Raw genomic sequence first — 15,434 nt, 5'->3', positions numbered from 1 at the left:
ATACAGATGTAAAAATCCTTGCAAAAATCTTAGCACGCTGCCTTGAGAAGGTAATGCCAACCATTATCTCTCCTGATCAGACAGGCATTGTAAAGGACCGTTCTTCTTTTTTTTTTCTTTTTTTACATCAGACGCCTATTTAATATCCTGTGTGGCCCCCCTCCACCTAACCACGGCAATAAGGAGGTGATACTAAGCGCTTGATCGGGTGGAGTGGGATTTTCTTTTTAAAACTTTAGAAACATTTAATTTTGGCCCTAAATTCATAGCCTGGATTAAGATTTTATACACGCTCCCACTGGCAGCAGTACGTACAAGTAATATATCCAACTAGGCACGAGACAGGAGTGCCCTCTTTCACCACTCCTATTTGCCACTGCAATCGAACCACTTGCGATAGCCTTAAGACAGAGCTCCACAATCAAGGGGATTCATCGGGGGGGGTTCGGATCATAAAGTCTCTCTATATGCTGATGACATGTTGCTGTTCATATCGGATCCTCTCTCAAGTATTCCAGAACTATTGAGCTTACTTGCGAAATTTGGAAGTATGTCTGGCTAAAAAGTTAACCTTCAGAAAAACGAGCTGATGCCTATTACCTCTGCAGAAGAGATAAATATTGGGCTAACCCCTTTCAAGACTAGCCCTAAAAAATTTAGGTATTTAGGTATATGGGTAACACGTAATTACAAGGACCTTTATAAGGCTAATTACCAACCCCTGTTATTAACTCTCAAACAAGATCTGGGTCGATGGGATGCCCTACCTCTCTCTTTAAGGGGAAGGATAATTTCAATCAAGATGAGTGTACTTTCTAAATTTCTCTATTTATTTCAAAGTCTTCTCATTCTTTTAACAAAATCTTTTTTTTTCAACTTGAATAGCCAGATATCAACCTTTATATGGAATAAGAAGCAACCAAGGATAGGTAAAAATATTTTACAGTTGCCCTGTATAATGCGAGGCATGTCGCTCCCAAACTTTATGTACCACGACTGGGCAGCAAATATTAGATCACTGATGTATTGGATGAGGAATGATGTTGATAGCCTCAGTTGGATGGTGTTGGAGAGGGCCTCAATTGAATTCACCTCCCCTGCAGCTCTATTGTGTGCTAAACTACCTTTCAAAAAGCCCATTTCAAACTTTACATCCGACCCAATTGTGATCCATTCAGTTAAGATCTGGAACCAGCTTAGACGATCCTTCAACATAACTGGTCTGTCACTTGATGCCCCAGTGACAAAAACCTTGTCACCCAACAAGTTATCAGCAGAATTTATACATTGCTCAATTCACACCAAGCGACCAGTCTGGAGTCTCTTAAACATAAATGGGAAACAGACTTAGAGGGACCTAAACATGAGATGTCTGATGGGCGTGCAGATCATGTCTATATTGCGTCCGTCGGTCCAAGACCAATTCTGTACCCCTACACAATGTGCAAATTAGGTCTGCTATTTGGACGTCTAACCATGACCCCACTTGGATGTCAATATGTAGTTTGACATTTGAACGTCGAGCTAGGTAACTTTTTTGGACATCAAGTGGACGTCCAAGGAAGAAATTGATATGAATGTTAAATAACCATATTATTGTTAACAACATTTTTAATAAATATGAATATACAGTACAGGCCAAAAGTTTGGACACACCTTCTCATTCAATGCGTTTTCTTTATTTTCATGACTATTTACATTGTAGATTCTCACTGAAGGCATCAAAACTATGAATGAACACATGTGGAGTTATGTACTTAACAAAAAAAGGTGAAATAACTGAAAACATGTTTTATATTCTAGTTTCTTCAAAATAGCCACCCTTTGCTCTGATTACTGCTTTGCACACTCTTGGCATTCTCTCCATGAGCTTCAAGAGGTAGTCACCTGAAATGGTTTCCACTTCACAGGTGTGCCTTATCAGGGTTAATTAGTGGAATTTCTTGCTTTATCAATGGGGTTGGGACCATCAGTTGTGTTGTGCAGAAGTCAGGTTAATACACAGCCGACAGCCCTATTGGACAACTGTTAAAATTCATATTATGGCAAGAACCAATCAGCTAACTAAAGAAAAACGAGTGGCCATCATTACTTTAAGAAATGAAGGTCAGTCAGTCCGGAAAATTGCAAAAACTTTAAATGTGTCCCCAAGTGGAGTCGCAAAAAACATCAAGCGCTACAACGAAACTGGCACACATGAGGACCGACCCAGGAAAGGAAGACCAAGAGTCACCTCTGCTTCTGAGGATAAGTTCATCCGAGTCACCAGCCTCAGAAATCGCAAGTTAACAGCAGCTCAGATCAGAGACCAGATGAATGCCACACAGAGTTCTAGCAGCAGACCCATCTCTAGAACAACTGTTAAGAGGAGACTGCGCGAATCAGGCCTTCATGGTCAAATAGCTGCTAGGAAACCACTGCTAAGGAGAGGCAACAAGCAGAAGAGATTTGTTTGGGCCAAGAAACACAAGGAATGGACATTAGACCAGTGGAAATCTGTGCTTTGGTCTGATGAGTCCAAATTTGAGATCTTTGGTTCCAACTGCCATGTCTTTGTGAGACGCAGAAAAGGTGAATGGATGGATTCCACATGCCTGGTTCCCACTGTGAAGCATGGAGGAGGAGCAGGTGTGATGGTGTGGGGGTGTTTTGCTGGTGACACTGTTGGGGATTTATTCAAAATTGAAGGCACACTGAACCAACATGGCTACCACAGCATCCTGCAGCGACATGCTATCCCATCCAGTTTGCGTTTAGTTGGACGATCACTTATTTTTCAACAGGACAATGACCCCAAACACACCTCCAGGCTGTGTAAGGGCTATTTGACCAAGAAGGAGAGTGATGGAGTGCTGCGGCAGATGACCTGGCCTCCACAGTCACCGGACCTGAACCCAATCGAGATGGTTTGGGGTGAGCTGGACCGCAGAGTGAAGGCAAAGGGGCCAACAAGTGCTAAACACCTCTGGGAACTCCTTCAAGACTGTTGGAAAACCATTTCAGGTGACTACCTCTTGAAGCTCATCGAGAGAATGCCAAGAGTGTGCAAAGCAGTAATCAGAGCAAAGGGTGGCTATTTTGAAGAAACTAGAATATAAAACATGTTTTCAATTATTTCACCTCTTTTTTGTTAAGTACATAACTCCACATGTGTTCATTCATAGTTTTGATGCCTTCAGTGAGAATCTACAATGTAAATAGTCATGAAAATAAAGAAAACGCATTGAATGAGAAGGTGTGTCCAAACTTTTGGCCCGTACTGTATATTATTTGTGATTAAACCATATTTCTTGAGAAATAAGGTTGAATTATTATTATTGTTCTGCCCTCACTGTGCGTAAAGCCACCCTTGCAAAGCTAGGCAGACAGTTAACATCAGAAGGTGGGGAAAAAAGACCAGGAGGAGACTGATTTCCGTTTGAAGGCAAAGTCTTGTTTAGTTTTTTGATTCTCTTTTCTTTCCTTCTTTTAATTTTTTGTAGAAAGACGTATATTTGCCCGGCCTTGTTGACTAGAAATGAGAGCTGCACATGGCTTTGTTGTTGCATGCCCAAAAACGAAAATGAAACTGAAAGGAAAATACTATTAGGGTAAGTAATGTGCAAAGGCACCCGTAGAGGGTGCTGTTGAACAAGCTCAGAGAGCTGAACAATTATTATTAATATAAATTTAACCAATTAATAAAAGTAATATTTGTTTGTTTACATTTTCCTGTTTTTCCATTCAAAAATACTGATGTATTCTTTTTAATACAACATGTTGAATGAAGTCAACGCCATTGTGATTGGCTGAGGCAGTGTGGCATCATAACATACCCCATAAAAGCCACTCCGATTGGCCCAGGTGCCAACCTCCGGTATGCAAGAAGAAGAAGCCTGAGAAACCTGACTGTAGTCCAGGGCCGCCCCTCCCTAAACGCAGAACACGCGCTGTGCGTAGGGCCTCATCTTCCATGGGGGGGCACATTTTGCGCGAGGGGACGCATTTGCACATATGTGCAATGGATGCACACATGCGCTACCGTGATGCGTGCGTAAAATCAGCTCGAGGAAGGAGAGAAGAGACCTGACCACCCATGCGTTGCTGCAATGATTGACAGCACTCCACATCTGAACAATCAGAGGGGTGCGCTGGCAGGCACTTGCAGAGCTGCAGCAGGTGAAGAGTTGTTGACATGTTGTCCAAAAGAGCCTCAGGAGTATGTGTGGGGTTGGGAGGGAGGGCGGGCTCCACGGAGGGGGAGACCCGAGCCTCGGGGGTATGTGCGGGGCCGGGAGGTCGGATGCTCCCAGAGAGGGGAGAGGGAGGTATATAGCTAAATAAGATGAAAATAGAAAAGAATGTCTGTATTTTATTTCTGTTTTCAGTGTTTAATTAAGGTGGGTGAGGCGGAGGGCTGAGGGAGATCGGAAGCCTCCAGAGAGGGGAGAGGGAGAAATATAACAAAATAAGATTAAATAGGAAAAACCTGTCCCCCTCTTTTATTTTATTTTCAGTGTTTAATCAAGGGTGGGGGATTGAGGTGGTGGAAGTTACTTTCTTTTGATGAGTAATTGATGGCTATTTGTGACTCAGATTTGTTTATTTATTTATTTCAGTTTGAAGTTATTTTTATTTAATATTTATTTATTTATTTTAATTTTTTATTTTACTACTGTATCTACAGTACATTTGTTATTGCCAATAAAGGTTGTCAAGTTAAATGGCAAGTTGTTGTACGGTCATTTTGTATCTATGATACATTTGGGATGGGGGCCTCCAAATAAAATTTCGCTTAGGGCCCCATTTTGGTCAGGGGCAGCCCTGCTGTAGTCCCATGTGTCCAGAAGGTGGAGGACCTGTTTCCTGTACCAGTTAATTTTCCTGTAGCTTCGTTTGGCTCAGCAGCTGGTTAGAAGTGGAAATGCATTACACCTTTGTAAGCATTTCCAGTTACCATCTGCTGCTGAGACAATCAAATGAAGCTATAGGAAAATTAACTGGAACAGTATTCCACCTTCTGAAATGGGACTACAGTTATGCACAGAACACAAGCAATATAAAAAACGATGTCTAAAATGAGTTTAAATTTGACGTGGAAAAGACGTCCACAACGACCACATTTGGACTAGAATACGGAGGTCCTGTGGATGTCAATAATGGACGTTCATTTGACGTTGGGAAAAAGACGTCGCCTGGCGTAACACTCTGTACCTTCAGGGGACAAAAATTAGACGTGCAAAAATGACGTTGAAAAGACGTCGTATGGACGTGTCTTTGCACACTGGTTCTGAAATATATTTCAGAACCAGTCTGGCAAAAAATTATACAGAGGATTTATTCCTCTTCTGTATGCCTGAGACACGCAGTAGTACATTTCAAGATAGTACATCGTCTTCATTGGTCCAAGGATAGATTATCTAAATTCAAGCCAGATTTGGATCCTACCTGTGACTAATGTAAACAAGTCCCGGCCACACTGTTGCATATGTTTTGGACCTGTCTAAAGTTGTCCAGATTTTGGCAATCCATTTTTGAGGCCTTCTCTAAAATACGTGGGAAAACAATACACCCTTCCCCCTTAATCTCATTGTTTGGGGTGGCTTCAGTGGACGTTTCTCTTAGAGGGTGTAATATAAATATGATTGCCTTCTGTTCTCTGTTGGCCAGAAGACTTATTCTTTCTAAACTGAAAGACTCTCAGCCTCCAACATACAGATATTGGATTAAAGAGGTAATGTGTCATATCCATCTAGAAAAAATCAGATATACCATTAGAAGATCTGTTTAGAAATTCTATTCTACCTGGCAACCATTCATATCTTTGTTGAAAGTGTGGCAGCTACCAACCTAACTGTGTAACGTGTTAACTGTGTACAACAGATACGTGACCCTGGGAAATTGCTGTTAAGAATGAAGGAAAACTTGTTTGTAAATGTCTTAATTTTTACACGTGTGTATATATATATATATATATATATATATATATATATATATATACACACACACACATATGTGTGTGTATATGTGTATGTATATACATTGTTGTATATTGTTGTATACTTGGTTATATTTGTCCCTGCTATTGGTCCGGTGTTTTGGGGGTGGAGCGGGAGGGTTTTATGCTGTGTGTGTGTATATGTGTTCAGGTTACGTCTGTTTGTGTAATTATGTGTTGTTTGTACTATCTTGTGTAACTGAAAAACAAAAAAAAGACTTTGATAAAAAAAAAATATCCCAATTAAAATTAGTAGCATAATAAGCAGATATGTTCCATGTTATTTTGTTTAATTTCAGCAACATAGAGAACAGCTTGAACAAGCTGCGTGTCAACTAACGATCAGGGACTTCACTCTCAGCAGTACGTGTCTGCGCATGCGGGTCTACTTCCGAAACACAGCGTTTGGGGTGTGTTTGATTTATTGTACTGGGACGTTTGATTTTTCCACAACCGGACCATGGACATCAAAGATGCCGTTTGCACCAGGACAGGACAAACAATAAATGAAACCAACGAAATTCCACACATTCTTGTGGTTGGCTCAAACGCTGTCAGCGTGATTTATAAAGTAAATATTTAAATAGTTTATTGAGTTTATTGTGGTTGTTGATCAATGATTTTTACAATGAAAAATAGGTAAAGAGGAAAAGAGAAAAATAAAAATAGAAGTAATATCAATCTGTTGATAGAAATGTCATTTTATATGCAAATATTTTAATAAAGTATTTCTTGTTTAAGTATATGGGATCTTAGGATTATTTTATTTATTTTACCGTGGTATCGACTTTGGTATCAAGAATCGTGTAATTTTACTTGTATCGGCACCGACTACTGAATTTTCTGTATCGTGACATCCCTACTTGCATTCGCACTCCTTATGTGTGAGCAAGCACTTGGGCACCGTGAGTCTGACTGATTTGAAAAGTGACACACATCTACAACTCAATTTGCTCTACCAAAAAGCCTCTTGGACAATTACATCCACCATGATGGCTTCTTTGCTAATTTGCATAATGGGAAAAGTAATATGAAGACACTTTTTCAGATTTTGACTCTATCAACACCAAATTTGGTATACAGGTATGTAGTGCTGAATATACGATCCCATTATAAATGACCAAGATTGAAAAACATGGCTGCCATCACTTAAAAAGTCTTTGCAAAGGGCAGGGTGTAAGAAATATTGATGATATTGGTGGTACATAATTTATAATTTATTCTGTGGCAGCATTTATTAAATAAATGCTTGCCGAAATTCTCCACCATTACATATATGTAAATTTTTATTTGATTATAAACAGTTTATTCAGGTGCCTACGTTTTTCACCACGAATACTGTAGGGTTTGATTAGCTCGATATTAGCAAAAAGTGACGTTAATAAGAATTATTTAACATAACCACTATAATTATTCGTCCAGCGATATAATGTCATAGTCAGACTAATAAAACCACACCTCTTGTTGATCAGACAAGAATGTTTAACGCACTTTGGGGAAATTATTAATTATCAACTGTCAATTCAAATAGAGCTCAAGTAGCCAGAATCTTTGCACCCATAAAGTGACTGAATGTGATCCTACAGGTAACCAAGGCGACGACTTTATAGACAAACATTTATTCTAATACTACTGACACAGGAGACCAAGACGCAATACAACTAACAACAGACAAGACAATGGGTAAATGCAACTATGAATGCATCAAGAATACATACAAAGTCAATGCAAAGACGCGATTAGGCGCGATGGACGCGTCTAGCGCGACGCGATGGACGCGATAGAGGCGTCTAGCGCGGCGTGATAGACGTGAAATTTGCGTCCAACGCCTCATCGCTCGAGTTGAAAATATTGAACTTTTGAAGTGAATTCGCGTGACGCTGTGCCGCGAAAGCCAATCAACGTTGAGATTCTCCCGACGTCACTGGCGTGTGTCAACAACTGGACGTTGTTGACACAGCAATAAACTGCTACTCACTGGAGACAGATGGACAGACATTCCGCAGCTGAAATGGAGCGCCTGTAGTTGGTGTCCTGTCGGGAGATCCTGGCACCAACCCTTGCCAACAGGTCCTCAAACTGGGCCCCAGTCAGCCTGAAGTACCACTGAAAGCGGCTATCATCCAGACGGAGTTCCTGGAGGAGGTGGTGAAACTCGCCGAGCTGGATGCGCTGCTGCAGGATAGGGTGAACCCAAAAACGACGGCGTTTGGCCCTCCGATGCATCTGGGACTTCCAGAGCAGGTACAAAGCAGCGATGGTGGTTATGTCAGCCATGGTCGTCAGTGGCTACCCGGAGCTATATGATACTACGTGTCTACTCTACAGAGACCGCAACAAAAAGGAGCAGGCTTGGGTGAAAGACGCCGAGGAGACTGGTCTACTTGGTAAGTTCTGTAAATATGTGTCTTTAATTAGTTTTTTTGAATGGTTGTACTATGAATGTTAGCACTAGCTTAGCTCCAGTTAGCACAGCCAGCTTCCCCGCTACTCACGCGAATGACACGATAACGCGAATTAACAAAATGGTCAAGCGTCCAAACTCGGGCGTAACGGGCGGTGCGTTACGAGCGATTAAATCATGTTTGGTGGGAACACAGCATTAGGCAGACTTTGTGGTATGAAGTTCTTTCTGTTGGTTCTGCTCGGGATGCAATCAAATTGCCCGGCGGGACCATGCTAGGATGGGGCCCAGCATGGCCCGCCGGCTTCTCAAAAGTTCTTCTTCAAGTTCTTTGTCTCTTTCTCTCTCTAACTTTCCTTCTTTTCACTCATCTTATAGTTGTTCAAAGGGGTTGAGACTGGCAGGCAGGCTCTGGCCTCTGTGCTGTGATTGGCCTTGCCAGCTGTCTTCTAAGGCTGATGTCCTGTAGGAGCAGTTCACTGTCACTGGCGGGACATTTCACTCCTCCCCTCCTGTACCTTCGCTAAATTAAATTTTAATTTACATTAAGTGCTTCCTAAATGGTTACTGAAGCTTGGGACATTTCTAATGCTTCCATATTTATCAGCGTGGCGCTGTCTGCTATTGAATGATACCAAACACACATTGTCTGCAACAGGATATTACCAACTCATAGATAAGTGGTCAACAGACATTACTAATTTAGATTTCGATGTTATACATGGTGATCATGTTATAACATCAGATATATATACCTGTGTATGTATATGCACTGAAATAGAGAGAAAGGTGAAACATAAAATTACAGTCAAGACATGTTGGTCCCTGGAATCCATGTTTCTGTCTTTCCTCTTAAAAGACAACTGCAGGGAAAGGTGTTATGACATTAACATACAGTACACACAGTCGTCTGCACCATAGGGGACCTGGTGCCGAGTCTTCTTCCTGCATGACACCAACATGTGAGACAATAAAGTTACGTTTGAAACACCTTTCAGGCCATGTGGATGAGTCTGTTTCTTTGTTTCCAGAGTTTGCGACGTGTTGTAAACTCTCCAGTCACATCTGGTGATGTGGGGGGTTGTTGAGAGCTTTTTCAGTTGAGTGAAGGTGACCCAGTGGTTGGTCACCAATTATCCTTTGATGTCAGGATGCTGAGTAAAAGTCCTTTAGTGTGAATCCAGAATAAACAGGCTTGATCACCCTACAAGGGCAACTCTGACAAGTCAATACTCCGTGGAGGAAGGTAGGCTTAAGCTTTCTTGAGGTATCACAAAATACCAGGGTATTTAGAGATTCAGAAAGTATGATTCTGAATGCAGCCCCAAGGGGGCACAAGCCAGTGTTCTCACTGGGCCGGTCCCAAGCCCGGATAAATGCAGAGGGTTGTGTCAGGAAGGGCATCCGACATAAAACCTATGCCAAATCACACATGTGAATCACGAATATGACTCCCATACCAGATCAGTCGAGGCCCGGGTTAACAACGACCTCCACCGGTGCTGTTGACCTACAGGGTGCCGGTGGAAACTGGACTACTGTTAGTCGAAAAAGGAGAGGAGGAAGGCGTGTTCATAGGCAGGGAGAGAAGAGGAAAGGCAAGAATCTAGAACTGAGAGTAGGGACTTTCAATGTTGGGACTATGACAGGGAAAGCTGGAGAGTTGGCTGACATGATGCAGAGGAGGAAGGTGAATACACTGTGTGTTCAGGAGACCAGGTGGAAAGGTAGCAAGGCTAGAAGCTTAGGAGCAGGGTTCAAGCTGTTTTATCATGGTGTGGATGGGAAGAGAAATGGAGTCGGAGTTATCCTGAAGGAGGAGTTTGTTAGGAATGTTCTGGAGGTGAAAAGAGTGTCAGATAGGGTGATGAGTCTGAAGCTAGAAATTGAAGGTGTGATGTTCAGTGTTGCTAGTGGTTATGCCCCACAGGTAGGACGTTAGTTAGAAGGGAAGGAGAAATTCTGGAGTGAGTTAGATGAAGTGATGCAGAATGTCCCTAGAGGTGAGAGTGGTGATTGGTGCAGACATGTCAAGGTAGGGAACAGAGGTGATGAGGAAGTGATGGGCAAGTTTGGTATCCAGGATAGGAACGCAGAAGGACAGATGGTGGTAGACTTTGCAAAAAGGATGGAAATGGCTGTAGTGAATACTTTCTTTCAGAAGAGGCAAGAACATAGGGTCACTTGTAAGAGTGGAGGTAGGAGCACACAGGTGGACTACATCTTGTGCAGACAATGTAATCTGAAGGAGATCAGTGACTGCAAAGTCGTGGTAGGTGAGAGTGTAGCCAGACAGCATAGGATGGTGGTGTGTAGGATGACTCTGGTGGTGAGGAAGATGAAGAGGACAAAGGCAGAGCAGAGGACGAAGTGGTGGAAGCTGAAAAAGGGAGAGGGTGGTGTGGTTTTCAGGGAGGAGTTGAGACAGGCTCTGGGTGGCCAGGAGGTGCTCCCAAATGACTGGGAAACTACAGCTAATGTTATCAGAGAGACAGGTAGAGTGCTTGGTGTGTCATTTGGAAGGAAAGGAGACCTGGTGGAGGAATAAGGTAGTGCAAGAGTGTATACAGAGAAAAAGGTTAGCTAAGAAGAAGTGGGACACTGAGAGGACTGAAGAGAGTAGACAGGAGTACAGGGAGATTCAGTGTAAGGTGAAGGTAGAGGTGGCAAAGGCCAAACAAAGGGCGTACAACAACTTGTATGATAGGTTGTACAGTAAGGAGGGAGAGACCGATTTATACAGGTTGGCAAGGCAGAGAGAGAGCTAGACATGGGAAGGATGTGCAGCAGGTTAGGGTGATTAAGGACAGAGATGTGAATGTATTGACAGGTGCTGCAAGTGTGATGGGAAAATGGAAAGAGTACTTTGAAGAGTTGATGAATGAGGAAAATGAGAGAGAACAAAGAGTAGAAGAGGTGACCATTGTGGAGCAAGAAGTAGCAAAGATTAGTAAGGTTGAAGTGAGGAGGGCACTGAAGAGGATGAAGAGTGGAAAGGCAGTTGGTCCTGATGATATACCTGTGGAGGTATGGAAGTGTCTAGGAGAGGTGGCAGTAAAGTTTTTGACTAGGTTTTTCAACAAGGTCTTAGAGAGTAAGAGGGTATCTGAGGAATGGAGGAGAAGTGTGCTGGTGCCGATTTTTAAGAACAAAGGAGACGTGTTGAGTTGTGGCAACTACAGAGGGATAAAGCTGATGAGCCATACAATGGGAAAGAGTATAGGAAAGAGTAGTGGAAAGACTAAGAGCAGAAGTGAGCATTTGTGAGCAGCAGTATGGTTTCATGCCAAGAAAAAGTTCTATAGATGCAGTATTGGCTTTGAGGATGTTGATGGAGAAGTACAGAGAAGGTCAGAGGGAACTGCATTGTGTCTTTGTTGATCTAGAGAGAGCATATGACAGGGTGCCGAGAGAGGAGCTGTGGTATTGTATGAGGAAGTCTGGAGTGGCAGAGAAGTATGTTGAGTGGTGAGTGGTGCAGGACATGTATGAGAGCTGTAGGACAGTGGTGAGGTGTGCTGTAGGTGAGACAGAGGAGTTTAAGGTGGACTGCATCAAGGATCAGCTCTGAGCCCCGTCTTGTTTGCTATGGTGATGGACAGGTTGACGGATGAGGCTAGACAGGAAACTCCATGGACTATGATGTTTGCAGATGACATTGTGATCTGTAGTGAGAGCAGGAAGCAGGTGAAGGAAAATCTAGAGAGGTGGAGGTATGCCCTGGAAAGGAGAGGAATGACAGAATACATGTGTGTAAATGAGAAGGGCCCAAGTGGAACAGTGAGGTTACAGAGAGTAAAAATAAAGAAGGTGGAGGATTACTTAGGGTCAACAGCCCAGAGCAACGGAGAGTGTGGAAAGGAGGTGAAGAAACATGTGCAAGCAAGTTGGAATGGGTGGAGACAAGTGTCAGGTGTGATGTGTGATAGAAGAGTACCAGCAAGATTAAAAGGAAAGGTGTACAAGATGGTGGTGAGACCAGTGATGTTGTTTGGTTTAGAGACAGTGGCACTGAGGTAAAAGCAGGAGGCAGAGCTGGAGGTAGCAGAGATAAAGATGTTGAGGTTCTCTTTAGGAGTGACGAGGATGGATAGGATCAGGAATGAGTACATCAGAGGGACAGCTCATGTTAGATGTCTTGGAGATAAAGTCAGAGAGGCCAGACTGAGATGGTTTGGACATGTTCAGAGAAGGGATAGTGAATATATCGGTAGAAGGATGCTGAGGTGGGAACTGCCAGGCAAGAGGCCTAGAGGAAGACCAAAGAGGAGATTTATGGATGTTGTGGAAGAGGATATGAAGTCAGCTGGTGTGAGAGAAGAGGATGCAGAGGATAGGGTTAGATGGAGGCAGATGATTCACTGGGGAGACCCCTAAAGGGAACAGCCGAAAGAAGAAGAAGAAGAAGAAGAAGAAGAAGAAGAAGAAGAAGAAGAAGAAGACACTATGATTTTGGTGGTAGATCCTCAATTCTACCAGCCACTTATATTTTTGTTTACTAGCCATCATTCTGTAATCACTTTTGTGTATAACTAACTTTTGTGTAATGCCCGACTTGCTATAAAAAAAATTACAATAATAATAATAACAATAATAATGATAATAATAATAATTATTATTATTATAATAATAATAATATGCACAGAAATACACATTTTCCCATAAATGTATTAATTTATTATTTGTAATAGTCACTTGTGGTTACACACACACACACACACACACACACACACACACACACACACACACACACAAACTTTAAGCTCATCACTAGCAACATGTGCTGAGGTTAGCACAACAAGCGGAATGGTGTGCATGTCAGCCACATTTTGGCAAGTGCAAATGAAACGCTGGAACCCCCCCCATGGGTTCCTGGTAAGCTACAACATTAACGGAGAAGTGTGTACAAGACAAGGACGGTGGCCAGCATTGCTCCATCATTGTAGGGTCTGTGAATGGAAACACATTGAATGTGCTAACACACATTCGATCGCAACACCCAAGGTGCCAATCACTGCAATGAAGAAAAAGCCCAACGTCTTACGCCTGCTGCTTTCAAGCAGCTTGTAGACTGAGAGATTGAGTAATTTGTTAAATGCCCCCTTTGTCTACCCGCCACTGTGTCCGGTAGGTTGATCAAATTACCCCACCATCTATCACTTTCACCTACATTTGGCCAGTAGTGGGTGCTAATTTTCAACTTCGCTCTATATGAATGTGTACCACTCAACATACATTTGTACCACTCAAAATGAATTTGTAAAACTCTAAATAAACATTAATATTGACAGACCACACATAAATGTGGAAGAGTTATATGACATACTTCTGTTAGTTTTCTGTTTACTGTAATTTAACGTAACTCACCTGGCTATTAGCATGGGTGCTCCTTTAGACCACTCTTCATGGACAGTGTCATAGATCCAGACATCTTTAGAGACTCCGTTCTCTGATCCTCTTCCTCCTGTGACATAAACCTTACAGCCAATGGCACATGCGCTGAACTCTTTCCTGGGGCTGGGGAGGTCTGCTTTAGGTATGATTTCCTTGGCTTTATGGTCAACCTAAAAATAAGGCAACAATAGTGGTTATTTGATTTTAATGGAATAAGGTTTAAAAGACAATAAAAGACACACTTCAAAGTCAACAAAACTAAAAAAGCTGCAAGCAGCAACGAGTGGGCTCTCACAGCTTCCCGCAAGTCTGGGGTACTGGCGTGACGCTGGCTGATAAGGGCATGCATTTAAACAACTGTTGCACACTGGGTATACAACTTAGATGTTATTCCTGCATAGAGTGTGTGGCAGTGGAAATGACTCTTGGAAATTTTGTACCACTTCCTGTGTCCACCAGGCAACACTAGAAACAACTATAACAACATTAGGGTCCTTGCACTTTCAGGGCCAGGGACCATTGGGCTCTGGCACTGTATTCTGTGCCCCAGCCAAATGCCTTTTAGGTGCTGACATCAGTTTTCCAGTCAGTTACCAGTCAACTCTCAGTCAGTGGGAGTCTCCTCCCCTCCTCCTGTTTCCTGACAAGACGTGTCTAGAGTTCACTGTAAACATGCCCATTCAGTCAATACCATAAGGTGGCACTTCCACTCTGATTTTCAGTGGCAGAATGTAAAGTTAGTACATTTACCCAAGTACTGCACATACAATTTTAAATGTACTTAAACGCTTATTCCAAAAAGGTTGGGACACTGTGTGAAACATAAATAAAAACAGAAGGCAATAATTTGCAAATCTGTTTACACCTATATTTAATTGACTCCAGCCCAAAGACAAGATATTTAATGTACAAAATGCTAAACTTTATTGTTGTTGTTTTTTGTAAACATACACATGACAACATACATTCGGCATCTGACGCCTGCAACATGTTCCAAAAAGTTGGGACAGGGGCATGGTTACCACTGTGTGATATTACCATTTTTTCTTTTAAAGATACTCTCTAAGCGTTTGAGAACTGAGGACACTAATTGTTGAAGTTTTGAAAGTGAAATTCATTCTCATTTTTGCTTGACATACCACTAAAGGTGCTCGACAGTCCATTTGAATTGGTCAATGGGAGACTGGTCTGGACTGCAGGCACGTTGGTCTCATACCTGCATCTTTTTTTACAAAGCCACACTGTTGGAATGCGCAGAATGTGTCTCATTGTCTTGCTAGCATAAGCAGAGATTTTCCTGAAGAAGACATCATCTGGATGGCAGCATATGTTGCTCCAAAACCAGTATGTACCTTTCAGCATTCATGGCACCCTCACGGATGTGCAAGTTACCCACAATACCATGGGCACAAACGCACCCTCATACCATCACAGATGCTGGCTTTGAACTTTGAGCTGGTAAACATCCTAGTGGTCTTTCTCCTCTTTATCCCGAAGGACACAATGTTCATGATTTCCAAAAACAATTTAAAATGTGGACTCCTTAGACCACAGCACACTATTCCACTTCTTGTCAGTCCATCTCAGATGAGCTTGGGCCCAAAAATGTTTCTGGACACAGTTTCTGGATGTTGTTGATATAGTCTCAGCTTGCATTTG

The 15,434-nt window shown here is 42.4% G+C and overlaps 1 protein-coding gene across 8 annotated transcripts in view; it reads right to left on the bottom strand.

Annotated features, from left to right (window-relative positions):
* LOC125887535 (kelch-like protein 25) overlaps window positions 1-15,434 on the bottom strand; it is a 144,631-nt gene that overhangs the window by 32,350 nt on the left and 96,847 nt on the right. For all 8 annotated transcript variants that reach the window (XM_049574446.1, XM_049574441.1, XM_049574444.1 and 5 more), the window contains one exon: window positions 13,749-13,945. In XM_049574446.1, the coding sequence (XP_049430403.1) occupies window positions 13,749-13,945 (197 nt within the window). The remainder of the gene's footprint in view (window positions 1-13,748; window positions 13,946-15,434) is intronic.

Source organism: Epinephelus fuscoguttatus, linkage group LG4, assembly GCF_011397635.1.
Source record: "Epinephelus fuscoguttatus linkage group LG4, E.fuscoguttatus.final_Chr_v1".
Classification (NCBI taxonomy): domain Eukaryota; kingdom Metazoa; phylum Chordata; class Actinopteri; order Perciformes; family Serranidae; genus Epinephelus; species Epinephelus fuscoguttatus.
The sequence above is the reverse complement of the archived record's forward strand: the minus strand, read 5'-3'. Positions and strand labels throughout refer to the sequence as shown.